The sequence below is a fragment of the Lepidothrix coronata genome, unplaced genomic scaffold (assembly GCF_001604755.1).
Source record: "Lepidothrix coronata isolate B3197 unplaced genomic scaffold, Lepidothrix_coronata-1.0 Scaffold151, whole genome shotgun sequence".
NCBI classification, from domain to species: Eukaryota; Metazoa; Chordata; class Aves; order Passeriformes; family Pipridae; genus Lepidothrix; species Lepidothrix coronata.
The window spans coordinates 1,422,306-1,450,068 of record NW_016690331.1 but is presented as its reverse complement, the minus strand read 5'-3'; the positions used below and the strand labels follow the sequence as shown (position 1 = coordinate 1,450,068).

Genomic DNA, 27,763 nt, shown 5'->3' with positions numbered 1-27,763 from the left:
GGTGTGCCCAGGTATTGGTAGATGTTTGGAAAATGTACCTAGTCTATCTCCTACCAAAGAAAATGCCATGAGATTGTTTTGGTTGTGAAATCCAGCACTTTGCAAACATTTTTGCCATTTTTTGTGTGTAGGTGCCATCCCTACTTCGGCGTTAAGTTTTGGTGTGGTTAAGAAGTTTCTATCCTTTCCTCTCAGCCCTTTCATAGAATCAGAGAATCCTAAAATGGTTTGGGTGGGAAGGGACCTTAAAGACCATCCAGTTCCACCCCCCTGCCGTGGGCAGGGACACCTTCCACTATCCCAGGTTGCTCCAAGCCCTGTCCAACGTGGCCTTGGACACTTCCAGGGATGGGGCAGCCACAGCTTCTCTGGGCAGCCTGTGCCAGGGCTTTGTTTCTGTATTAAGTAGACCATGAAGAACAAAAAGAGGCTGTGGTTGCTGCCAGAAGCTTGCCTGATTATAACCCAGTTTGAGGGCACCTGAATGCTCTCAGGACAATGTGGGGGTGTCTGCATTACTTACATTTGTTGAATAAAATAGTCTTTTAGTAAACTGCTCCTTCTGGATTGCCTTGTGTGTGCATTTTGCAAACTTGATGCAACTTCAGGGCTTATTTCCACCAGCTGAGTGGCCCAGATGGGAATGGGGAAAGATGATGTGGAAAACAGTGTTTTCCTTTCTTACAGCAAGGAGGATTAAGTTTGCCCTTGACAGGGCCAAGGATGGAGTATGGGTGACACCAGACTGCTCAGAAGCTTTGGTCTTTGTCTCCCTAATTTGCACTAGGATGTCTGAGAAGAATAGATGGGATTTTAAATTTTACCTTCTCATTTTTTTTTGCAACCTAAAGAAAGACTGTTTTGGTCCCTGCTGTCATCTTACTGAAGTCACCTCTCATTTTGCCCAGAGAGGTTGTGGACTCTCCATTCCTGGAAGTATCCAAGGCCAGGTTGGACAGGGCTCTGAGTAACCTGGTTTAGTGGAAGGTGTCCCTGCCCGTGGCAGGGGGCTTGGAACAAGATGGTTTTTAGGGTCTCTTCCAACACCAACCATTCTGTGATTACAGAATTTTCCTGTGGGGTGATGTTCACAGGAAGGCACATCCCCACTCTCCCCATTCTTATGGGTGATGAGTCAAGGGATGCTCAAGTCAAGGATGCTCCAAAGACTTGGAACCAAACTCGTGGCAGTGATTTGTATCTCACAAGCAGGATATCACAGTATTGTGCATATTCTGCTTCTTTGTTAAGTAAAGAACATGGGGAAAGAGTTTTCCTTTTTAAAATCTCTTGCTCTTTCTGGTCCTTTTGATTTGAGCTTTCTTTAGTACCAAAGTTTGGGGAAGGGAGGAATGGGAAGGGAACCCTCCAGAGGCTTCAGGAAAAGGAGAAAGAGTAATTCCTTAATATCCCTCACCAAGCAGAGATAAGGCTGACTGAACCCCTGCTGACAGCAGGCTCTGCTTTCTTTCCACAGTCTCCATTGAAGATATTCGGGATGTGAGGTCAGGCCATAAAACAGAAGGTATGGAAAAATACGCCAAGGATGTCCCAGAGTATCGCTGCTTTTCCATCATCTTCAAAGACCAGCGGAAAAACTTGGACCTCATTGCGAGTTCAGAGGATGATGCCAACCACTGGATCTCCGGCCTTGGGAAAATCATAGCCCACAGCAACTCCATGAACCAGAAACAGAAACTCCAACAGTATCCTTTGCCTTATAAAATGATTAATCACAGACAAAGATGCACTTGTCTTTCCCCGTGGGTGGAGATAGTAGACTAACCTCCTTTTTTCCCTGCTGGCCCTGGGCACTGAGTCTTCTCTCACACTGATTTTGCACCCAGGCAAACTCCCTGGTTTCCAGTGCTTTTTCCCCCTGTTTTACGGTGATACCAGCAAGAGTGGATTCAGGCTTAATGTAGCTCCTTAAGCAAAGAATTACCTCTTTCATGGAGCTCCAGATAAAACAATCATTACTTTTTGTGTTCTTCAGGGGTCTGTTTCACTTGCATTGCAGTGAACTCCAGGACAGGCACTTCTTGGCAAGGCATGAAAAGCCCATACTATTTATCATGTTTCTCAGTAATACAAGGCAAGGGAACTGATTCTTCTCACTGCCAAATTTACTCTGGGGCAGCTCCACTGACTTCAGTGAAATTACTCTTTATTTGCCTCAGCATGGGAGGAGGTTTTACCCTGAGAAAATTTGCAGTTGTTCTGTTGACAGTGCAGAGATCGGAAAGGAAAAGGAGCAGAGCAGGAAAGGAGAGTGAATTCCTTATGAAATGGGGAGAGAGTTAGTTATTGGGTGAGATCTTGGCTCTGCTGAATTCACAGGGAATCCTCCCTGGGGCTGCATTTCACTCAGTAAGTTGCTTTATGACCACGGGTCTCACATGTAAAAAGAGAGAATATCTGTGGGTAGATTTTCTGCAGTCCCTGTGTGTCTGAGACCCTGACTGTGACATATGAACCTGTTGGCTGGTTTCAGCCTGATTTGACAGAGAGAGTCATAAAATATTAAGTTCCTTTAAGCTTCCCAAAGATAGGAATCCAGCTATCGGAGAGGAAAGCAGATCTCTCTCTTGGTGAGAGAAGGCTGTGTGAGCTTCATGGCTTGTTCAACATCAAAGCATCTGCAGAGGGGAGGGGAGACCCAAAATCCTCAGCTGGGGAAAATCCCAGAGCTGGAGTATGAGCATAAGCAGGCAATAGGGAGTCTTGCCCTCAGTAAAGGCTTCGCCCCATGTGGGTTCTCTGCTGGGTAATAATGTGCTGATGGTGAAGGAGATGGTGCATAAATGCTGAGCTTTCATCAAACTTTACCCTTCTGTGGATTCTCTAAAGTCTAATAAGCACTTGCACAACCACAGTGCTGTTTGTTTAGAGGAATCAGACTCCATTAGTTCTGATGTGCCTGGGATGGGATGCTGTGTTTATCTCCTGCACTATGAGTATCTTTTTGGAGGGTTTTTTTAAGCTCTGGGCTGTAAGGTCACTCCTCAGCCACCCCACAGTGTGTAGGGGAAAGTCTGGGTAACACGAAGCTGTCCCTGGAGCACTTCAAGTTGAATATATTGCTGAAAAACTTCCCCATAGGAAGAGACAAGATTGCTAAGGGGGGAAAAATAACAATGATATTTGCAAGGGAAGAAGGCTGTAAATTTCCAGCATGGAAAAGTGCCTCTCTGTCTTTGGAAAGCAGAATTGAAGCTAAATAGGGTGGGTAGGCAAACCATATTTCTGGAAGAGTAATTACCGTGCAGTGCTGGCTTCCAATCTGGGATTGTCTCAGGCCATTTAACGTAACCTGGAATTACAGAACAGCATGATTTCTCATTTGAAATTTGATGATGTTTAATTAAAGCCTGGGATTTTAAATTTAGTCTGCCTTCACCGGGTTTGCTTGGCAGTGTGGGCTTACTCAGATCTTCCTTAAACCTCAGGAGTGTTCTTTGCATCTGTGAGCACAGAAGGGGAAGAGCCAGGAGATGAGGGGAAGTGTGGTGTCCCCTGCCTGTCCCCCATGACTGGAGAATTGACTTGCACTGTGTCTTTTCCAGCCTCACAAAGCCTTGCAAATCAAATAAGGAATGTGCAAGTTTTTGAAAACATGTATTGAAAGCAAAAACCCTGATAGTTTCAGGTGGGGATTGTTCTGCTTATAATACAGTGGAGTTACCTGTGATAGAAAGGGACTTGATTGAGTGTCTTATGTGTCTTTCCAGTCCTACATTCCTACCCAGACAACACTCCCACATGCTTGGTGAGCATTTCTGATGTTCTTATACAGACAGTTATGCTTTATTAAGCCTCAGATTCAACCCTGCAGCAAGCTGGTATTGCAGGTATGTGTGCAGGGAAGGCTTTAGACCAGAAAACACAGAGGACTTTTCATTTGAGCAGGGTGGCACTGTCTGCTCCAGTTCTGGGGTTTATGTATGAGCTTTTCTTCTGGTTTGAAAGCACTTACCAGAAGTTTTGCAGCATTTTCTGTTCTGAGCACATTCACGGGATATCTGCCAGATAGTTTCAGTCACCCCCCCTTTGGTTTCTAAAAGAAAAATGGTAGCCCTGGAGCTGGCATATCCTTTCAAAACAAGAGGCAGGAAGCAGGCTCACTCTGGATGTATACAGGAGTGGGAGCAGCTTTTTCCTAGTCCACACAGGCCCACATAAGGTGAAAGACAGACCCTCAGCCCCAGTTGTCTGTACTCTCCTTTTTCTTTCTTTGCTGCTTGCCCTTGCAGTGTGAGGGCCCACTGTGTGTCTGGGCTCTTCCTGGGCTCTCTGATTTCCCTCCTGCATTTCTCAGCCTCCTGGGAAGGGATCTAACAGGAAAGCATCCTCCATTTCCAGGTGGGACCTGGGCATACACTACTGCAGATGCATTTACTGCCCACATATTGCCTTCCAGAGAGGACTTTGGGTATGTGCATGATCCTGGGTGCTCATGACCAGTGGAAAAGATGCAGGCTTTTTAAATAAGCTGTTTTTTTTGCAGTGGTTGGCACAAAAAGCGTAGTTTCTATGCACAGTCAGTGTTATCCCACCTTGCTGCTCCCCTCTGGCCGTGGCAGACTGGGTTTCCTCTTGGCTGGCTGGAGCTGGGCCATGCTCCTGCCTGTTGTTTTTAGGGAAGGCTGTGAAGGGGAGCTGAGGTGCAGGGTTGGATGTGAATGGGTGGCACCACTGAGAGCATCACGTTCCCAGTCTGAGCAGACCCTCTTTGGAGTGCAGCTGGTGGAGGGGGTGTCCTGCACCCCAGGGTGGATGTGGTGTGCTCCCACCAGAGCATCCTCTGCTCCTGGGAGCTTCATGACTCAAACTTGGTTTTCTGGGAAGAATCATTCCAAGCCAGAGCCTGGTTCAGGGCCCTGGAGTGTCCTTGGAAGCTGGGAAAACGTAGCCTGTCTTTATTTTGGTTTCCATGCCTAAAGAAGGGGAGTATTAATATTACCAGGCTAAGACGGATGCGGGGTGAGGTCATTGCTTAGCACCTGCCAAGATTTTTAAAGTCAGAAAGTTCAACTTTCCATGAGACAAACAATACTTACAAACAGTTTACACATATCTCCATTGCTAGGAAATATTTGAATGCAGTGGAAGCTGTGGTGAACTTTGTTTCAGGTTCTGTCTACAGCCCCTAAGGCTGTTGATGCCCTTTTTTGGGGTCATTTTGAAAGGCCCAGTTAAAATGTTATGGGACTATATCCCTCTGCTGATATTTGCTAATCCTCAGCTTTACTCTGATTGACATTCAGGTTGGGCATTTTTTTGAAGTTTTTCTAGAATGGGTTTGAAGCAATGCAAAATGTGGAAGGTTACATTCATGGAGATCAAATTTTTACTTTGATCATTTTTCCTATTGAAAAGTAGATATTTTTTGGGATGACCTTTCTTATTTGACAGTAAAGCAAATTAGACAGTCGGTTCCATGATGCAAAAAGCATGTTTTTTGTTGTTTAAGACTGCGGTGTATCTCGACTCTCTAACATTATTTTCCCAAGAGACTGAAAGAAAATGGGAGACCCAGTTTAAATTACAACATCACATTAAAAAGCTCATTTTTATAGCAATTACTTCAGATCCATAGATATACTAAAGTGATTGAAACCCAAGCTCTTATGAGCTATTATCACAGTACAACACAGTAATAGACACTGTGCTTTCATGAGGGGAAGCCAAGACCCACAAAGCTTGGCTTAATTCTGCCCACAACAAAGTTCTTAGGACAGATAGGCAGAAATCCCTGAAAACGTAGAGAAGCTGAAGGTGAGTTCAAAAATTAATATTACTGCTGCTTTGGAGTTCAGTGTTCCCTGTGATATACTGAATATTGACCAAATCTGTAACAATGAGTTTACCAAGCTCCTCCTGGGAGCTCTTTTCATTCTTTCCTTTCTCCCCTTTTAACTGTCTGGAGCAGAATGTACTTTCTGTCATAAAAGAGAAATCAGGCTGTTTCTGGCCGTGGCCAGAAACTCCTACAGGGTAAAGAGAGCTGATCCAGCCTTGGCCAGATGGTGAAAAGCTTCTCCCAGGTCATGATTCCTTGTATCACAGCGCATTTTCCTTCTGCCAAAGCACCGTTCTGCTCTGTTGGAGCAGAAGGTGTGATGATTTCAGCTGTTCAGGGGGACTGTGCTGATTTGCAGCAGCTGGAGGGGTGGTTCAGGGCCTTCAGAAGAGGATTTCCCCCCTGGCATGTGCAGCAGAAGGGTGGTATTTAGGCTAGGCACTGACCTGGAAAGATTTCCTTACATCATCCTGCAGCTGGATTCACACCTGCCTGCGGAAAGCTGATAAAAACAAAGACAACAAGATGAGCTTGAAAGAGCTCAAAGACTTCCTGAAAGAAGTGAACATTGAAGTCGATGACTATCATGCCAAGAAGATTTTCCAGGTAACGGGAGCAAGCAGATAAAGTGTTTGCTGTTGGTTGAGGTCAAGATCTCCCACAGCTTTCACCTTGGGTTGGAGACCTACCCTAAAGTGAACTCTGGGCTTCTTTTTTTGTATCAAGGAGGGACTTTCAGTTTTTGGTGCTCAGCAGATTCCCACTAAGTTAGGCCAGAACAATGTTTTTGATGAAGGTGTGTTAAGACCTTCATGATTGATGCCCGATTTTGCCACAATGCAGAAGATGAGATGCAAACGTGGATAATGCAAGAAAAAAGGAAAAACAAAGTTCAAGTACACTTTGAGTCCCAAGTGATTCAGGAGTTCTGTGTGCCATGACCACATGTCAGTGCCTAAGTCTGGCTATTTGGTTGCAATTGTGAACCCAGATTCTCACCCTCTCAGAGGGGGAGGGTGCCAAATGACACGTATAAGCAAAAAGAAAGTGCAAATTAGGAAAAAAACCTTGTCAGATTCATGATAGATAGGTAACATTGCACCCAAACCTGGACCAGTCTGATTGATTTAATACTCCCAAGGCATATTTAATCTGGTCAGGGAGGTGCACTTCTGAATTCTTAAGATTTGGCTTGCAGGCTGAGCCTATCAGAAGATAAGAAAGGGATGAAAAATTCTCACTTGTTAAGCTTTTGGTTTCTCTCTAAAGAATCCATCCTGCTGAGGTGAGATAAAACATCTGGATAATTTCCAAAACTTCCATCCTGTCTGAAGCAGGATTTGAATTAATGGGTGTGCAGTTTCAGAAATGCTTTCTTCTGATCACTGGTAAACACGTGGGTGGTTTTGGGCACCAGGCAGTAGTTCTCCTCCTCCTTCCTGTGAGCAAATAACCTTCCACCAAAGGAGGTTCAAGTTTCATAATCCTTCCTTTATGGAGGTGTCTCTCTCTGGTAGCTCTGCAGGAACTGGGGGGAAGGTCATCAGCAGATCTTAAAGGATTTCTGCTTGCGAAATCTTCCAGTTGTACTGCCTGCTCTGGTTGGTGTATCCCATCCTTTATTCCCTGCTCAGGAAGACCCTGGAAGGATAGCAGTAAGGCTAGGAACCCTCTGATTGAGTTGTATGTCTCCAGTGGAGATGTTAGCACCAACACTTAACACTGCCTTAGAGTCTGTGTAGGTGAAGCCAGCAGAGACCAGGGTGTGATTCACCTCATCCTAAAGGATACATCTCACTTATGTGAGATGAATCAATCCCTACATCTTTAAACATAAACAGACTCAAAAAAACCACACACCAAACCTTTATTTTAGAGGCACAGTTGCTTCTCATTTGATGAACCTCTTTTGCTGTAACAATAGTTACAAGGGAGCTTTAGGAGAAGAAACTTGATGAAGTTCAATTCTTTTTGCTTAAGGACTCCAAGTAATTGCTAAACCTTGATTCAACCCGTCGAAATGCAGGCAGCTAGTTGAGGTCCCATCATTAGGCACGTAATTGTTAAGCTTCCTGTATAGCCACTGGAAAGAGAGGCTCTTTGGAGGTTAATTCAGATCTCCTGAGGGCTGATTTGCCTCCAGGAAGAGTCTGTCTTGCTCCTAAAGCAATTACATTTTCAGTTTACATCCTGCCTCAGCTTAGATGGGCTGAGACATTAGAGCCTATTAACAGGGTGGTCTTTTCTGCCTTGGTGAGTTTTTCTTCATTTAGTCACAGGAAGGAAGGGTGATCAGAACTTCAAGAGAGGGCTACAGGGCAAGTTTGCACATTATTCTTGCCTTCCATCACATAATGTGTCCACATCTGGGTTTGAAACACACCTGAGTAAGACATATGCAATGCAACCAGAAACTGTGCAAAGCTCCTCTCATTGCTCACTCCATTTCAACCTGAATATTCACTCTGGTGCCTCAGGAACCTGCTTTTTGTGGCAGGCTGAGGGTCATTCAGTACTTATAGTTCATGATACAGACATGTGAGGCAAAACACAGGATTTTGGGTTGAGGGTCTCTTTCTAATTAGGAGAGCTTGCAGCCAAAGCAGAAGGAACCCACTTTTATACCGTGCATCTGATCTGTCCTAGAATTTGATCATGATGCCAATGCTATTGTCTTGTTTTCATCTGATCTATCCTGGCATTTGATTATGATGCCAACCCTATTGTCCTCTTTTCATCACAACCTTTAATAGCCACTCATGAACAGAATTCCCAAGGCAGATCACTTAAAATGCCAGTTTTGTAGAAGTAATATCCTGTCATTTTCCCTTTCATGTCTTAACACAAAGAACATCTGTAATTCACATCCCCACAGTCTCTACCAGGTGCTCTCCCTCTTTATATTCCTGTTGCAATTGCTGAGCATCATGCTCAGCTTAGCTCGAGAGATCAGCCAAGGCCACAGCACAGGAGCATAGACATGGAAGGCAGCAAGGAAAAGGCAGTTCCTGGACTCTCAAACATAATTTGAAGGTAGTACTGAGCATGTCACAGGTTGTCCCATCCCTGAGATGAGCCCGTAGCTTCTATTCAGCAGATTCTGAAGTCAGGACAAGTTGAACTCTTTTTTTTTTTTCTGTCACTTCAGTTTATGAAATGTTGGGCATCATGATAATTTTCTTTGGGTTTATATATGCTACCTAAACAGATAGTGAAGGACTGCAGTGGAGGATTTGCAGAGGATGAAAGTCCCTCATCATCTTGCTGGGGGTGCTGCCAAAGCCACTGTGGCCACCACTGAGATCATTGGCAGAGCTAGGATGAGATTAGTATCATGACTGGTTAAACTGAGACAAGCATTTTGGCCATAAAAGCCAGGAAAACAGCTCAGTCTGTCACAAGGGATCAAAGATGGAAAGCAGTTTAATTCCTCTGGTTTGACAAGTTGAAGAATTCTGCTAGGAACAAACAACAAAATTAATATCAGGATTTGCCACAGAAAAAGAATTGTCATTTTCTAATGAAAAATTGAACCTGGGAGTATTTTAAATAAACTGGAAATACTTGTTATTGGAAAAGCTGTTGTCCTTCATGGAGACACTAAAATGCATATCCCAAGCTCCTAGTCATTCATGGCCAATCAAGTCCTTGGCTATGGTGCTCTGTCAGAGCTTTTATCTAGAGGAAAGTTTCAAACCTCAGAGGAACATGGGGGCATGGAGAATTTGAATTATAGCTCCTTGCAAGGATGGTATCTGATTTGAAATTTTCTGGAGAGTTTGTTACTTGGTGGGTTTTCGATGAGAATGGAAAATGCCCATGGAAAGATGGATTTTTTTTCATACCTAAATATGCATATTTAGTAGTTTGTTGTTTCGTTGGGTTTTTTTTTAAGTTGGTTTTGATGCCATCTTTACAACCAGCCCTACTGCTTGGCCACCTCCTGAGCCCTGAGCTCAGACCCGCTAAGGTCAAGGTCCTTTTCACTTCACTTACTGGATTTTAGGCCACAATCTCTATCCATAGTTTAGGAGAGTTGAGATCAAGAGTTACATTTCTCTTGAACCTTGATTTGTGCTTTAATTATCTTGAGCTGTCCTTCTGACTTAAGGTTTGCACAGCACCCCGTGCGATGGAACTCAGGGCCACGCCTGGGGCTTTTGGTCACACTGATAATATGAGTAAATACTAATAATTGTAACTGTTGTATGACTCTTGGCCTTGTCAGTGAGAGCCATTTGTCATTGACCAAGTGCTTCTCATTCACTGGGCAGTAACTGTCTCCAATTATTTTGTGTTCTGCGTTGTGTAGCCCTGGTGCAGATTACGGCTGGCGTATGCCAGAAGGAAAGAAGGTTTTCACTCCTTCTCCCCTCTACGTTTACAGCACTGTGACAAGTCCAAAACAGAGGCTCTGGAGGATGATGAGATAGAGGAATTTTACAAGATACTGACAGAGAGGAGGGAGATAGACAACATCTTCCAAATGTACTCAGATGCAGACGGGTTCATGTCCTGCCAGAACCTGGTGAGGTTCCTCTATGAGACGCAGCAGGAAGAAGATGCTGTTGTTGCTGCCCCTGCCTTAATTCAGAGATATGAGCCCAATGAAAGAGGTAGGTTGATAACCTTGGCTGGTTTGGTTCAAAATCTGGCTTTTTTGATGAACTATGAATGGTGTTACCACCCCTTTCTTCTGCAGTCGTGTGCATTATTTTCTCCTCGCAGCTGCTTCTAAAACACCCATCTCCTAGGGGAACATTAGCAGTTCTAGGAGAGGAGGGCAGAGCAGTGCCTGGGAAATAGCTGTCTTCAGTTTTAGTTTGGGTACACTGTGCAGCTGGAGAGGAATTGGTACAGAGTTGGCCAGAGGGTGATAAAAATCCCGAGGGAAAGACTTGGATGGGTTATTCAAATGCCAAGACCTCATGTGGCTTTTCAAGGTTGAGGATGTAGCAACATTTCTGTTCTCCAGAAGCTGGAATGGAGGCAGATGGTCTTAAACATGGGCACCTGAAAAGCCAACAAGTGATGAGATCTGTGACTTGAGGGCCAAGGATATGGCAGCTGTTTAGGGGAGGCAATCACAGAACTGTCTGTCTGCTCAGAATGTAGGTGAATCATCAGTCTAGGGCACCTTGGAGGACATGTTCAGGGAGCCAACTCAGGATCTTGGGCTGTTTTTGCACTACCTTGGTGTTCCTTCGGGAGAGGGACAAGGCTTTGGAACAAGACTTTAGGATTAGGCCGAGATCTCTCTCAGTCCCTTAAGATGGGGAGAAATCAATTCCACACTAAAGTTGGGGATAATTTTGTGTTTGCAAATCATGTATTCATTGGATAATCTAGACGAGATTTATCTTGCTGTGTTTAGACATCTGACAAGTTCTCTGGGTTCAGAGAAACCTTGAAATGCTCAAATGGAGATTTTTATACTGTAAGTCTCTGGAGACAGATGAGGTAAGGGCTGTCTTTGACACTTCTGAGACGTTATCAAGGACAGTGTCATAAAAAACCATGCTTGTAAATGGGTTTTAAAAGCATTTTCAGGCAGATGAAGCTGTCGCTGTCCTGCGAGCAGCATCAGTATCTCTGCTATTAGCTGGATGCCCAGGGAGCACATTTTTGCCTTTGACATCCCCTGGAGAGCAGCAGGAATCGCGGTGGAGATGACGGCACAACCTGGCGGTGTCAGATTTTCAGAGTGGGGTTTCTGTCTGTTTGTCTGGCAGCCAAGAGGGGTAACGCCATGACCAAAGACGGCTTCCTGATGTACCTGCTGTCTGATGAGGGGGATATATTCAACTCCTCCCACCGTAAAGTGTACCAGGACATGACCCAACCTCTCAGTCACTACTTGGTGTCATCCTCACACAATACCTATCTCATGGAAGACCAGATCACAGGTCCAAGCAGCACAGAAGCCTATATCAGGTAAAGTATGTGTGTGTGTGTGTGTGTGTGTTTATGTGTGTGGGGGAGGTTGTCCTCAACATGAGGTGCATTTATACTGCTAGATGCAACAGGATCAAGAAGCAACTTCACACCCTGAGACCAGGTAATGTGGACTGACCCATGTTCACACCAGGGTGAGCTGTGCCCCCCCTTTTCATTGCACTTTGACCTGGGTCTCTGCTGGGCCCTGTGTGGTGTCCTCCTGACTGTAAGATGTATAATTACTACATTTTGAGGGGATTTTAAAATATCTGCAGCCCTGTGGAGGCTGGATTGCAGCCCTCTGGCACAGTGTTTTCAAAGCACGGTGCTGAGGGGGTATGTTGCATTCCCCAGAATATGGCACCAGAGAGTGCAAGGAACTTACAGGATGCAAACATTTCTGTCATAGAACTGCAGGTCTGTGTAGGGACTGGAAGGAGCCAGGAAACTTATGCCTGGGCCCTCTCTAGCATCTCAGATGTTCCCACAGCATCCCTGGACAGAACATTAGGTGTTGTCTCCTTCTGCCTTTAACAACGTCTGTTATCAGATGTCTCATGGCCTGATGAGTGCAGTGACCTTTACTAACCTGCACAACCACCTTACATCTGCTGTGACCTGTGCTTTTATCAGGCGAGACAGTGTTTCCTTACAAGCAATTCAATTACTGCAATTCTGTCTTTGTTTATGACTTACCTGATTCTCAGGAGCAATGACTGTCTAGACTCACAAGGCCAAAACTGTATAGAGTGAAATCTGAAAAAAGTTGCTTTCCAATAGCTGTTTGAACTCCTCTTACAGTATCTTAAAATTATAGATGTATGTTTTGGTTGTAAAAAAAAAAAATAAATAAAAATCCCATTATTCTGGAACTGGTTTCCCAGAGAAGCTGTGAATGCCCCATCCCTGGAAGTGTTCAAGCCCAGGTTGGATGGGGCTCTGAGCAACTTGATTTAGTGGAAGGTGTCCCTGTTTGTGACAGAGAGTTGGAACGGGATGAGATCCCTCCTAACCCAAACCATTCTAGTATTGTATGATTCTATTGCAAAGAGTGAAATGAGTTGTGTAATCTGAAATGCTTAGGGAGTTACTGTGAAAGAGATGACATCACCTCCTAGACAGGTAAGGTGGGAACCTGCATTTGAAAGTGAATTAAAATGAAAGTATGGATATGTAGAGGTGGGAATTTCAAGTGGAAATTCGATCTGTAAACTCAGCTTGGGAAACTGGTCCTCAGCAGTCTTCCCAGCTACGGTGGAGTTCCCACAGCTCACTCCCTCACAGCTCTGAGGATTCATCTCTCATGTTGTATCAGATCTAGATGAAGAACTCACATCATCCAGGGTTTGTGACCTGGCTTCTAAGGCTGACTGTCTTACTGTCATTCATCCAATGCAGCCACTCTTGGTTTTCTTTTCTCTTCACCATCTTTGGGGAAAGACTTGGGCCACAGTCATGAGTGTCCTTTCTCATCTGGCACTCGCTTTGTCTTGCCTTTTGGATATTTCTAGCTTGGACTTCCACTGCCTCCTTTCTCAGATCCTACTGTGCTTTCCTTGCTCAGCCTTGAGCTATCTTTGCTGACACTGAGCTCTTCTGATCCCATCCTTTCTCTCTGCTTTCCTGTTTTTCCAAGCTCCTTTTTTCTCCCTTGCTCCCCAAACTTCCCGTCAGTCTTCCCAGGCAGTACCTGTGCCTGATGTACCCTCATTTTGAGACGGAGCAGAAGGTTTAGAACCCAACCAGGTCGCTTCTTTGTTTCCAGAGCCCTCACCAAAGGCTGCCGCTGTGTGGAGCTGGATTGCTGGGATGGCCCCAACTCAGAGCCCGTCATTTATCACGGCTACACCCTCACCTCCAAGATCCTCTTCAGTGATGTCATTAAGGCCATCAAGAACTATGCTTTCAAAGTAAGGACGAGGCACCCTCTAAGATTTCTCATGCTGCATAGTCCAGGACTGACAGTAGATCTCTGCCCTCCCAGCAGAGAGCAGAAACAGTGAAGGCTTCACCTTATTTCTCATGGGGACAAGATGTGTCCTGTCCGGGCATCCATGCTCTGCTTCCTGCAGAGATCCATTCCTGGGAGTTGCTGGTCAGGTAGAGCACATCCAAGGATGAATTTGAATGTGTACCAAGCCCATGATTTATGTGGCTTTGATGTCTTAGGGTCTGTTTCTAGTTTAGAGGAACCCATGCTTTAGATGTGAAGGACTGCTTCTACTCTGCTTTAAAAGGAATGAGCAGGTCTGGAGTCTTGTATGACAGTGCTGGGCCAGCAGCCTTCAGAAAAACTTTGGGTCTGTACAGACTCACTGGGCTTTCTGCTATTTTCCCTCGGTGCACTTGGGAGCTGGCAGCAAGTTTCCTTTGGGGCTACAAAGGAGTGACAGTGACAATAATGCCAATGCCTTCAGCACACAGAATGCCTTGGGGAGCACAGGGAACCAGATCAGGCCTATGCAGGGATGAGGAAGGATTCATGTCACCTCAGGATTTGAGCAAACCCCGTGATTTCAAAGCCCCCTTCCCCAGCCTTTCCTCTGAGGTAGGAAGGTGCTCGGACCCACGGTGCAAGTGGAGAATGGAGGCAAAGGGAGCTTCACCATAGTGCCCCAGAAAGTCTGTGGGAGGCATCCTGACCCATCCTGGTGCCCTGTCCATTGGATCATCATCTCTGGAAGGCATCAGCAGAGATCTGAGTAGCTACTGCATTGTTAAATTTGTCCATATTTAACAAATCTTAATTTTAGCAGAATTTAGACCCTACAGTTGACACTCATTTCCTGAGAAAACAGCACTGAGGTTTACACCAATTGCTACAGACTGGTGGTATTGCAGAGTTCACTGATGGTGTGTGTTGCTGTCTTGTCCTAGACCTCACCATACCCTGTCATCATCTCCCTGGAGAACCACTGCAGTGTCGACCAGCAGAGGGTCATGGCTCAGCACATGACAACAATCTTCCAGGACATGCTCTTGGTTGCCCCAGTGGATGGAAACAAATCCCAGTTCCCCTCCCCAGAGGTAAGCAAAGTCACTCTAGCACTGCCTTCTGAAGGTGGGACAAGAAGGGAAATTTGTGTTCTTGCTGAGTGCAAAACTCAAAACTCAAGGGGAAAACCAGTAAAAGTAGCCTAAAACTGTATCAAGCACAAAGTGCCCTCCCACTGAGAGCGGCCTGGAGTGGTGGGGATGGAGATATCCATGAAGGACAAGGGAAAGCAGGAGGCTGCCTAGGGATGCCCCTTTGATTCCCATGAATCAGGGCAGCTGTCAAGCTGGGAGCTGAGCTCTGACCTTGCAAGGGGAAGGAGATACACAGCCCACAACAGTGGGCCACCACTTTAAAATCATTAGCTGATAATTAGGAAGAAATGAAAATAAAATCTTGATACGGAAAAAAAAGTTTCCAAAACAGAAGCCAAATGAAATATTCATCTGCCCTTTCATTTGTGTTTTTTTTTCCTTGTTACCTTGTTTCTTTCTTTCCTTCTTTCCTTCCTCCTTTCCTCCTTTTCTCTCAAGCACTTTGCAGAAACAGGCAAAGTTTGTGTGGGTAGCTGCAGTTCCCTTTAAATTGCATTTCTTTGCTAAAGAAATCATTTACCAAAAGTTGGATGAGCTTGCCTACCCAGAGCTGGAAGGAGTTTGTGGGTGAGATAAAGCTGGCAGTCATCAGGGGAGAAAGGAGAGGAAAACCATCCACCCAAAATATCTTCTATTTGTTCTCCATCTTCCTTTATCTGTTTTCCTTTTCCAACTTTCCCCTTTTGTTTGGGAGTGTCATGCCTCATTTGATACAATGCCCAGCACAGAGGGAAGCTGATCTGGGTTGGTCCCTAAGCACCAGGGCAATAAATTAGGATGAATCATGATTTTTAATGCTGCTGCTTCAGCAGGACCTCAACTCTGGCACAGACAAGGTGACTCCATTGAGAGAAGTGACTGCCAGGGTGAGGTACACCCAGCATGGAGACAGGTCTCTGCAGGCTGTTACTGACTTGGAAAAATAAGTGTCTTCATTGTCCCCTCCTGACTTGCTATTTATCTTGGTGCAGAATCAGGAGAGCTGCTGATGGCTTTTCACAACTCTTGCCTTATGACCAGGGCAATGATATGATAAAAGAAAGGAGAAACACCTGGGAAAGAAAAGTGTGATTTGTGTGTGTAAGGGGACGACCCCAGCTTCCCAAAGATGTTTTTCCCATTCCTATGTTCATCCAACCTTCTGCTTTGATTGCCCAAACAGACACGTGTCCCCAGCTGGAACACAATGGCCCAGATCTACCTTAGTGAATGGATTTGGGCCAATATGCTCCACTGAAGGGATTGATCCATTTAGTTTTAATTGGAGAAAAATTGTCAATGTATCAAGACCTGTCCTTTTCTCTCTGATACTTTTCCTCTGCCTTCCTACTGTGTGAACTAGGAGAGTGCAAAGGGCTGAAATGCTGATTTTTTTGGTGAAAAATACGTTGAAACTGAAACATTAAGGACAAAAACCCGAACCAACAAACCAGAAACCTCTTGGCTCTTCCACTCCCTTATGAAAGTTGACGTGAGGAAGCCTGGGACAATGTGGTATTTTTTATATCAGAAAAAGGATGGGATCTGTCACTGGGAAGAGGGCTGAAAGGCTGTAAATACAAACAGTGGAAGGATTGCTGCCGATTGTGTTAGCAGGGCAATGTCAGTAATTAAAGGAAGATCGACGTGGTTTGGATTTGTGCTAACGATTCATTCCACAGCCCGAGGCAGGAATCTGATTTATTAGGCTCCATTCAGGAACAGCGTTGGGCTACACAGCCTGTCTAAATATCTCCCTCAAGCTGCTGTCTTTAGGTCCCAATAGTAAATTAAAGGCTATAGGATGAAATAACAAAAGCCACATAAAAGCTCCAGGCAGTACCAGAGTTGCAGGGAGGAGCTGATCCAGTCTGTGTTCCTTGTTGCCCTTCTGCCCCATCCCTGATCTGCACAGGGCTCTGCCCGGCCCCTTCCCCTTATCCCTGCATCCCAGCTAGAAATGCTGCAAAGCCCCAGTCCTGGAATGAGACTAAAACAGCTCCCAGTGCTGCAGGCAGCTCTTCAGTGTATCAGGTGTGTCTCCTCATGAATGTGAACATGTTATTCCTCGCAGCTTCTCAGAAGTCTGGAGAGGTGGGTATCCTCACCCTGAGAATGGGATGTAAGGTAGCAATACTCAGACCCTGCATTTTCATGTGTGTGAGCACTTTACTTAGGGCTCCTTTGAGAAACAGTTAATACAGTCAAAGGGAGTTGGAGGTGTGGTCCACCTCCTCGCAAGTGTTTGTCCAAACAGATGAGAAGAATCACACCCTGGGAGTGTTTGGTTCTCTCTGTTGACTCTGAAGGAGGTGTTGAAAGCCCAGAAAGTTTGATGAGGTGGATCACCTTACAAATCCTCCATTCCCACTGAGATGAAAACTGAACTCAGACCTTGCTCTGGCTTTCAGGTTGCTATTGGGGGGTAGGGAACTTTCAGGTGGGATAAACATGTGTATGCATATCTTTTAGAATTCTGTGCTCATTACAGCTCTGCTGCTGCTGATAAAATCAGCAGTGCTTCCTTGGCTGCCATGTGCCAATCCACAGACTCCCAAAAGGAAGCAAGGCCACGTATCAGAACCACTCCACTTGCAGAGCTGAGCTTGTTCAGCATGCAGTGAAAAGGCGGGAGAGCAGGGGAGCTCCACCTGTGGAGAAATAAGACAGTGCCATTTACAGGGAATGTGAAAAAGGGCAAGAGTTGCATTTATTTCAGCAACCGCTCCACTGCACGTTCTCAGTGGAATCCAGTGTCCTTGTACCCTTTTCTTAGGCTGTACTCAACCTTGGGCTTGCCAGACACAGTTGGAATAGCTTTATGGTCTGCTTGGAGAATATTTATTGAGTATTTCAGCTAATGCTTCCTCCTAAGACAAGGGATCTGCTCAACAGAGCTGAACTGATGAGCTGAGTGTCTTTTGCCTCAGGCTAGAAATACTTAATATTACATGGAGGGGAACCAAGAGAAATGAAGCAAGGGCATGTGTGTGTTTGTGTCTGTGTGTATCAGCTTATTTAAAACCTTATTAAAGAAGATAAACTCAGATTTGGGACTTTGCTTCATAGCACCCATATTAATTGAAGGAAGACTGGCAGCTTCTGCAGGATGGATTCAGTGCAGTGCTACTATAAAATATCACCTTTTTCATGGAATGGGAATGAAAATGCTCTGTTTTGGGGTGAATCTCACCTCCCGTTGTGGACCAACAAGCAAATGCATCTCCTCTGAGTTAGGTGGCACATGGGCTGCTCTCCCCCACAGTGGAAATTACCTGCCTAGGGGGTACAATGGGGAGGAACCAGTGTTCCTGTGCCCATGGGGAGCATCTGCAGCATATCCAAGGTTTCCCAGAATAACCACAGGCTAGACAGGATAACAGCAGCCCTGGCACAGGGTGTGTTGAGGATGGTGGAGGCTGTGCCTTTGCTGCTGATGTTATTCAGCCTTGTAGAATGAATCTGTACCAGAAATCACACCTCCCATTTGCTGTCCTGAATGGCATAAGCTTAAAACGCTTAATTACCTACTGATAGTTAAGAATCAAGATATCTGCCCCGAATTCCTTATCCTTGTTCTCTACTAGTTGTGAGATAAGGTGGTAATGTTTCATATGGGTCATTAGAAAGCAGAGGCAAATAATATATATGAAGTATCAGGATGGTATCTGCAGCCTGCAAAGGATGAGAGGGACTGCCCTCAGACCTTCCTTACTGTCCCCAGTGCAATCCTTCCAGAACTGTCCATTCCAAGTGTTGACTAGAGCCTAAAAACTGACACAGAACTGGATTTTGTTGAGGAAGAAGAGTGTAGAGCTGGATGTTGAGGTAGGAGGGTGGGAAGAGTCATGGGAGCAGCAGACTGAAGTGAGAGTCTGAAGATGAGCCGACTCATCTCCCAGCCATGGATGTAAAGAAGCAGGTCACAGCTCTGCCTGGAAGAGAGATGAGAGTTGGGAGGATTGTCTGGGGATGGGAAGGACAATACTGCCATGCTCTGACTGCTCCTTTGGACCTTTTATTCCAAATAACTGGTACATTCCTTCCATCTGCTTTTGAGTGTAGCTTTTGAGTGACAGGGAAAGTGCCCCAGTGTAAACAGAACATTTGTGGTAGCTGAATAAAAACGCTCCTGGCTGCTGCCTCAAATGCCAGTGTCAAACTTCTGCTACAACAAAGCTTCATCCACGGCTTCACTGGGTGGTGAGGAGTTGGGCTGGTCTCTATAAAGATGTGATGCGATTTTCTTGCACCCACAAAGGGTGCAAAGGGGGGGAAATTGTGTCCTTTGAAAATGCCTGTGTTGCTTTATAAAAGGTCCTTGGTTTTCCAAAGTCCTGTCATTTGAGTGTGGTGATGTTTGCTGCTTTTGCTGTTGCGGAAAAGGCAAATACAGGGTGTTGCTGAGGAAAGGGGAATGTGCTACACAGACTGAGGGACTGTATTGGCTAATTCCAAGATTGAATTTTTCTGGAATAACTAGCACACTCCAAAGCCAGGAGTACCAAACACATCCAGGTGGCAGCAAATCTCCTGCTGACTTCTCTGGAAGCTGCAGGGTCTCGTGGTGCTCCTGATTTTAAGGCATAACCTGCTCACTTAGAGATTGCCCTCAGTCACCTTTCTCAGTACTTCTCCCTGCTGCCAGCATTGCTGCTGCCTCGTTTGGGCTCAAATTCATCCCTCTCCAGGCTCCAGCCTTCTTCCCACAAAAGATACTTCAGTGGTGTGGTGGTCTGTGAGTGACTATGACCTGCTGGTGTGTTCATTCACCTGAGGGTTTTATGTGAACCTTGAAAGAGGCTGGAGAGAATCGATCAGCACAAGGGATGTGCTCCTTGGATTCACTCAGCAGCCAGCTGTGTTACACTGGCACATGCTGCTGGTTGTGATCAGTGTTGTACCGTGGCAGCAGTCACAGGAGAAGCTGTTTGCAGAAGAGGAGGTGTCATTGGAAAGGGTCTGGGAACTCTTCCTTAGGCTGTCAGGATCCTAAGGCTTCACCTGCAAAATCCTTACCCATTAAAATTCCATGTCTGCTGTGCATGAAACACCTGTCCAGAACTTAATGGACCTCTCTCTCCATTAAAATATCTGCTGGAACAGAGGTCTGAACTGCTTAAGTCCCTGCTTGGATCTCATAAAGTTTCTCAAGCTGTGCTTGTAAACATACATTGTGTTTATAACCATACATTGCTGACTGTGGGGTAGATTAAATAGCAGACCAAACAGAGAGGCAGAAACAGTGCCACGAGGAGCTCCCATTATCCCTGACCTCCAAGCTTGACCCTGTTTGCTGAGCCACATTCAGTCTTGGGAAAAAAAAAGTATATTTTGATTGCCTTTAACTGCACAACTGTTTTAGTTGTCTAGTTGAGGGGATGGTCAGCTCTATTTCAGAGTGGGCATTCTGGGGTATTCAGACTCATGGCTTGAGGTCTCAGAGGCTGGGCAGAGCCTCAGTGAAGAAACAGACTTATTTTTACCTGTATCTATGGATAATAACCACAGACTGATGCAGCTCTGAAAGGTCCTGGTTGCAGCTGAGGGGCTTCTTCAGGGTGGACTAGAACCTTTTCTACTCACCAGCTATTTTTTCCCCTTTTCCTTGTGCAGCAATTGAAAGGGAAGATCCTTGTGAAAGGCAAGAAGCTGAGCAGGCAGGAGGACCCCACAAATGGGAACAACAACCTGGAGGCTGAGGATGTCTCTGATGAAGATGAAGCAGCTGAAATTGAAGATGAATCTGTGAAGACTGAAGTACAGCAGAAGGGGAAGGTAAGTAAGAGAAGTAACAGTGCTGGAAGGGGGCAGATCTGGAGAGACAGAAAAGCTTTAAACCTTTGCCTATTGCAGAGGGCTCTGAAGTCCTTTATCAGGAAATCCCATCTTGTTAGCCTGTCCCATGACTCATGCTGGGAAGCCACTTTTTAGATGGATTTTGTACCGTGCCTAAAGAAATAAAAAAAGAAAAGCCATTGAAATATACTTCTAATATGTTCCCAGCTAAGACAGTTCTCAGTGTGGTTTCAGCTGCTCAGCTGGGGATTTGTACGTGTGAATTGTTGAAATTGCTGGAGCTGGGGATCCTGGTGCTTGCTCAGCTTAATGATCTCTGTCCCAGGCACAAACAGAGATTGCAGAGCCAGCCAAGCACGAAGGTTGGCTTCTTCCTCTAAAATGAGGCCGGAGGACCCTGCAGCTGGTACAGACCATGTAGCATTTATGGAGGCAGTGGAAGGGCACATGTTTAATCTGTCTGCCTGATTTCCAGAAATCTGTTTGTCATGGGACCGTCGTGACTTCGTTTGGTGCCTTTCTAGTCACATTTTGGGATGTACCTGCACCCTCATGGTCTGTGTGCTTCTGACCTGGAGGAGGGAGGGAGGGAAGAGCTATGGATTTGTGGGGAAGGGGTGGCCAGTTCCTACAGCAATTTGTATGACTATTTCTGGGGAGAAAATGCTGGCCTTTACACCAGTGTTTTGCTCCCTCATGTGAGGACCTTCAGTTTCCAGACTGCAGGTCCTTGTGAAGGCCATATCCCTTGGGGAGCAGGCTCAGAGGTGACACAGATATGTTCAGTCTCCACTGATGGCAAAGCTGCCTCTGGGTCTGGTCTGGTCTGTGCTTCCCCTGGCTGATTTGCTCACTCTTCAAGGGTCTTACTTCTTTCTCTGAACTGTGTAAAATAATGTGCATGATTTTGAAGCCTGTCCCTTTCTTTTCTTGCCTCTGATGGGAGCTGGTGGCTCTCACTTCATCCTTACACTAATGAATGTGGCTGTGGAGTAGGAGGCATCAAAGCACTGTGAGAACTTTCTAGTTTGAGGCCAAAAAAAAAAGCCCAAGCTCTGTGGAGGCCAAAACATCCTTCTTTTCCCCTTATTCCTAGTTTTGCATGCTTGGGAACAGGGCAGTATGGAAACATCATTGCTAAGGCTCTATTACAAAGTTTAGCACCTGGAGACAGACATTGGTGCTGAAATAGAAGTGATCATGCAGAGAGCAGCAGGGAGGGTATCACACCAACAAAGAGAGAATCCTTTTCCACCCCCTCTCTCCATAGGGACGCCGCTGAGTGTTGGAAGTGTGCATCCTTTCCCTGTGAAGACGGTGGAGAAGGAAAGCCCCAGGGGTCGTAGAGAAAACACAACTATTACTTTTGGCTGCAGAAACTCCCTGCAAACCTCTTGCTCTCCTGTTTTTCAGAGTGATACTTTGAAGCTGGCCAAGGAGCTGTCAGACACAGTTGTCTACTGCAAGAGTGTCCATTTTGAAGGCTTTGATGACCCCAGCCATCCTCGGGCTTTCTACGAGATGTCGTCATTCTCAGAGAGCAAAGCTCTGAAACTGGCCCAGGAGTCTGGTATGTGTGTTCTGCCCTGACAAAAGGCCATCCTCTGTCCCAGTCCCCCAAAAAGGGACAGCTCGTGGTGGTTAAGCATGAGGAAATGGTGTTCTAGAAGACATGGGTTATGATCTCTTTGGTCATGCATGTCACTGAGAAACAGAGGGAAAACCTTACTATCATGGAGGCTGTTACCAAGAAAGGCATTTATACAGGTAGTTCCCATTCAGCCAGACTTGCTAGGCAGAGGAGGAGGATACACAGCAACATCAAGAAGAGATAAAAGTAGCCCCCATCACTGAAAGGTCCATTTTCTTTTTTTTTTTTTTCTCTATAGGAACCAGTTTTATTCATCACAACATCAGGCATCTGAGCCGGATCTACCCTGCAGGCTGGAGGACAGATTCTTCCAACTACAACCCCGTGGACTTGTGGAATGTTGGCTGCCAGATTGGTGGGTGCAGCTGGGAGGTTGGAGAGGGTCAGGCTGACTAAGTCACAGATGAACTGTCTGTGGAGGGGCTTCAGTTGAGGTGGATGTGCAATCTCAAGCCTTTTGCAGCCATTGCTCAGTGACTTTCCATAGACATTTTCTGGCTCACCACAAGTCCATTAGGAGAGTCTTTCCTGCACATTAGTGTGCATGTCCCTGCAATTTCACTGTTAGTGGAGTTGCTGCCATTTCACAAAGGAAGAGGGAGCCAGGAGTGAAGAGTCACTTGCTGGAAGATGTGCTGAAAATCTCTGGCAGAGCTGTAAACCAAACTCAGCTCTCTTGAGCCCTTCAGCAAGGCTGTAACCATAAGGGCCAAGCCATGTCCTGAGCTGTTCCCTGTAGTCAGAGCAGCTCATCATAAATACTCCCAGGGGGTTGAGGCCTCTGACAGTGTGTTTATAACTTAGAGATTTGGTGAAAATAAAAGACCCAGTGCCTGTCAAGTGAATTCTGTTGTAGCTCTCACCCAGGAAACCCAATGCAGTGGTAAATGGGCAGGCTGGTGATGACATGCTTGGCTCTCTTGGATGTTGGAGGTGTCCCAGTTGTGGCTCAACCAGACAAGAGAAGCTGAAGGTGTAGGGCACCCTGGCCTCCAGCTGTGTAGACCCACATGGGCTGGATGTGCCTGGCAGCATTTGAACTTGGTGGGTCCTGCAGGCCCCATGGGGGCACAGATGGCACCCATTGGCCTGTCTGACCTTCAGGAGAGTCTTTGGGAGGCAGCATCAGTTACCTTGGGGTACATTAAGGCCAGACCTGCATGCCTTATCTGACCTGAATGCAGTATTTGGGCACTCTAAATCAGATTTTTCAGAAGACCTGAGTACTTGCAGCTTCCAGTAAAACCAGTACACTGCAGTTACCAAAGTCTTGCTGCAGGTGGAAAAATAAGGGAGTGCCTTAAAATGCTTTTGGCCTTCATGTATGACAGGGTATGAAGGACCCAGCACCAGGATAAATTGCTGTGTCTTAAGAGATGTCTTAGATGTTGCTAAAGAAGTTAAAATCATCCTTGAGAAATCAACAGAGCACTGAGGAGCTGCTGGGGTCTGTGTGGTGTTAGTGAGACTGTTCACAGAGACTGTTCCAGATTTGACATCAATGCTTTTAAAAAAGATATCGACAAATTGGGAAGAATACAAGAAATCTGCCCGGTGTTAGGACACCAGTGAGGCTTGATCTATTTTGGGTAGGAGACAACAAAGAGGTGATTTAATCGCGGCTGCTGTACTCCTACCTGAGGAGTTCAGAGTGTGAGGAGCTCTCTGGTCTAACCAACAGAGGCATCAATGCCCCTCGGGATGGCAAATGAAAATAGGCAGATCTGGGCTGGAAAGGAGGTTTTATAATGAGGCTGAGTAGCCAGAGAAATGATCTGAGAAGGATTTTCTGGCTTCACTGCAGGAGAGAACTCCTTCAGCATAGAAATGAGGAGGTTTATCTAAAAGATGCAGTTGCTCAACTAGGTGGCATAAATTCCATGCAGGACACTTTTTGATCCTGCAGAAAGCAGAATGGCTGTAATGGCTCCTCTCCTCTCTGTCATCTCTGAATGCAAGAAATCCTCAGGGGCAGCAGGCTGTGAGGGTGAAAGTTTATCCCTGCTCTTTGAAGCGTGGAAAATCCAATGTTTATGTCCATGAAGTGCAACTTCATGTGAACAGAATTGGTATGAAAAGTTTCCCATTGATTTGTGTGAGAGTCGCTGAATTTATTTATTTATGTTGCAGTTGCCCTGAATTTCCAGACAGCAGGCACAGAAATGGATGTCTACCAGGGTCGGTTCCAGGACAATGGGTTTTCTGGGTATGTCTTAAAGCCGGAATTCCTCCGGGATGAGCAAACCAAATTCAATCCAAAATCCATCACAGAAGGAACATGGGGGACAAAGAAGAAGCTCCTGCTTAAAGTAAGAATAGAAGTCGGGAATCGTCTCAGTAGCATCCACCTTCGGGGGGGCGTGTAGGTTGTACCTTCTCCTTCTTCTGGTCCCACCTGGGCAATGTTGTCGTAACCCTACTGATTTCCCACCTCTGGGGTCTCTCATGGACTTTGATCCTCCAGGGACCCACTCACGTGTTTAGTGTTGGGCAGTAGAAGAGGTTAATGACAATATTCACTGTCGTTACAGAGACGTACAGGCAGACGTGCAATCAACAGTCACCTCTGCTGTTCCCAAGTGTCACCTGATCACTGTGGGGACAGTTAGAAAAGTTGCCTGTCCCCCAGCCAGCTGGCTGGGCTGGAGCAGTGTTCCTTAGGTGCTTTGACTCATGACAGCTTCCTCTGAAGGATGTCACAGCACCGGCTCTGAAAAAGCAGCACCGGCTCTGAAAGAGCAGCACCAACTTGTCACAGCAGATCCTGTGCTCCCGGAGAAGGAGAGGGAATTTTCCAGGGAGCCCCCTCTCCTGATGAGTTCCTAACCTCTTTCTCTGTTTCCTCCTCAGATCATCTCTGGTCAGCAGCTGCCCAAGGTGAACAAAAGCAAAAACTCCATTGTTGATCCCAAGGTGACGATAGAGATCCATGGTGTCCAACAGGATAACAACAAGAAACAGACCAAAGTCATTGAAAACAATGGTAAGGGGTTTTCTTCCGAGCTGTGCTCCCATGGGATAGTAACTCTTCCATGTCATGTAGCAGAGTGTTCCTTGCCAAGGCTGCTGCCCTGTGACCAGACCTGCCCAGGTTGCATGCAAGCCAGCCCACACTAAGCAGATACATGAGGTGCTGTTGGACTTTGAGAGGTTCTTCCCTCTCTTCTCTCTCTAAGACATTTGGAGACAGAAATTCCCTGTAAAACAACATCAGCCATATTGAGTTGTTTGAGGCTGGCTGCTGGGTTTGCAGAGCTAGAGCTTTGGAAGTGCTCTTTACCTCCACAGAGTTGGGTTTGACCTGGGCTGCAGGGAGTCCCACCATGATATTCCCAGAGAAGGCTTCTTGTGGGGCTGATTTTATCCTGAAAGTGTCATGACGTCATGAAAGATTGAAGTTGCATGGGACTTTGGATGTGTCTGTTCCAGCCCCTGCCTAAAGCAGGACCATACTCGAAGTTTACTCAAGTTGCTCAGGATATTGCCTAGATGAATTTTGAATATCTCAAAAGATGGAGGACCATTTCAAATGTGGCTGTGACTTCCCTCTGTGCAGGGAGGGTCTGAACATTATGGCCTCCTGCACTAACACATACACACACACATTCTGATTTTTTGCCTGGAGTAAGAGCCAAATGCTAGAAAGCTGATGCAGATTTTCCTCCCTGCTAACAATGTTTCCCTTTTCCTCTTTCCTGTTTGAGTAAATCTGGCCTGGCTCCTAAAGCTCACGGCCATTTCCGTCACCTACAATAATTCTTATAGCCTGTCAAGTGAAAGTCGTGTAGGGAACATTTCAGAACTGCCAGGCCTTTTCCTCAAGGCTGCTCAGCATTCCCAGTCCTGTTGCCAGCCCTTGGCTGGCTGGAGCAATACTGGAATGATGGTGGAGCGATACTGGAGGGATTGTTGTCCAGTGGAAAGTGAGTCAAACAATGAAAACATCCATGTTGGAAAGAGGCAGCTGCAGAGAGGGGTTTGCATTTCATGGGCTGAGGTTTCAGATGTGTGATCACACTTCAACGGCTCACCTGGTTTGATGTTTTACAGCTGGACTCGATGGTCTTAAAGGTCTTTTCCAACCCGAATGATTCTATCATTCTGTGTCGTTGGGACTGAAGCAGGGGCTGTGGGACAGATTGGGACACAGCATGATCAGGACACAGACCATGGAGCTCAAGAGGCTGTAGGAACCTGCTGGCTCAGCATCTCTATCTCACTGTGGCTCTGAGATGGGCTGAGAATCCCCCTCAGATTCCACTAGAGTGAAGCCTACTGTCCCAGGGCCAGTGACTCTCCCTCAGCTTTCATGATTTCTGCTCCCATGGGATGAGCAACACTTTGTTCAGCAACAGGTTTTTTTCCCCAAGGATGAAGAGTCTGGAGCAGATGTGTTTTGTGTGAACAGTCCAGTTGATTTAATCATAGAAATATGATTAATAAAGTACACCAATGCAGCACAGGTATTGTGCTATGGCACAGTCCTCAGGCCCCTCTCAGCACCTCCAGGGCCAGCTGAAAGATCCCTGTCTCCTACTGAATCCCCCACAAACCCTTCATGACCAGCAGGGTTTTGCTGTCCTTGGTCTGCTCTGCACAGGCTCTGCCGATGGCAGCAGGTTTTCCAACAGGATGTCCTCTCCTCCTGTTTGCTTCTGGGGAGCGGTTTGTTGGAACTGCACCTCCTGTGACCTGGAGAGAGAGCACTGAGCTTTCTCTCCACCTCTTATCTGATGCCATGGTCTTGGTTTTGTTTGCTTTGAGTCTGAACCACATGATCCTTATCAGACTTGATGATGGTTTCTGTAATCAGACACTCCTCTTTAACCTTTCTTGCAGACAGGGGAAATGAGGCACGGAGTGGTGGTTAGATGGGTGTATCTCAAGAAGCTGGAGAGGCTTAAGGCCTCAGGAGTCCGTCACAACACAAAGACAGAGCTCTCCTCTCTCCCCTGGTTTAGGGCTGTAAAAATATGCAACTGGTCCAATGGCAAGCAAAGACATCCATGTACCAGATGGTACATGGAGCAGAGCTGAGTTCCCCTCCATCCTGCTCCTCACTGCCTTCTGGGACAATGGTGCTGAGGTCTGCAGCGAGCAGCCTGAGCTGAAGGATTTATTAATACCAGGGAGCAAATGAGTATTGGAGCTGGGAACAAGGCTCTTGGCACCTCCTAAGACCCCTGGCCTGGGTCAGATTAGGTTGGCTTTCAGGCAGAGTCTCCACTGATTTGCAACACCTCTGACCACCATCCTTACCTGCCAACATCTCTGATATCCTTGTCTGTGTTGTCCAGGCTTTAACCCGAAATGGGACGAAGAGTTTACATTTGACATAGAGATCCCTGCACTTGCCCTGGTTCGGTTTGTGGTGGAAGACTTTGACATGTCGACCAAGAATGACTTCATCGGGCAGTACACCCTTCCCTTCACGAGCCTGAAGCAAGGTAAGGCCCTGTTCCCTGTTCCTCACAACCACTGAACCCTTTGGGAAGTTCCAGTGT

At 46.2% G+C, this 27,763-nt stretch overlaps 1 protein-coding gene across 2 annotated transcripts in view; it reads left to right on the top strand.

Moving 5' to 3' along the window:
- Window positions 1-27,763, top strand: part of PLCD1 (phospholipase C delta 1) — a 52,005-nt gene that overhangs the window by 22,916 nt on the left and 1,326 nt on the right. For both annotated transcript variants that reach the window (XM_017828677.1, XM_017828676.1), the window contains exons 3-14: window positions 1,478-1,706; window positions 6,280-6,409; window positions 10,191-10,419; window positions 11,536-11,737; window positions 13,506-13,650; window positions 14,618-14,767; window positions 20,426-20,587; window positions 22,022-22,178; window positions 22,498-22,614; window positions 24,390-24,568; window positions 25,110-25,242; window positions 27,557-27,706. In XM_017828677.1, coding sequence (XP_017684166.1) covers window positions 1,478-1,706; window positions 6,280-6,409; window positions 10,191-10,419; window positions 11,536-11,737; window positions 13,506-13,650; window positions 14,618-14,767; window positions 20,426-20,587; window positions 22,022-22,178; window positions 22,498-22,614; window positions 24,390-24,568; window positions 25,110-25,242; window positions 27,557-27,706 — 1,983 coding nt within the window. The remainder of the gene's footprint in view (window positions 1-1,477; window positions 1,707-6,279; window positions 6,410-10,190; window positions 10,420-11,535; window positions 11,738-13,505; window positions 13,651-14,617; window positions 14,768-20,425; window positions 20,588-22,021; window positions 22,179-22,497; window positions 22,615-24,389; window positions 24,569-25,109; window positions 25,243-27,556; window positions 27,707-27,763) is intronic.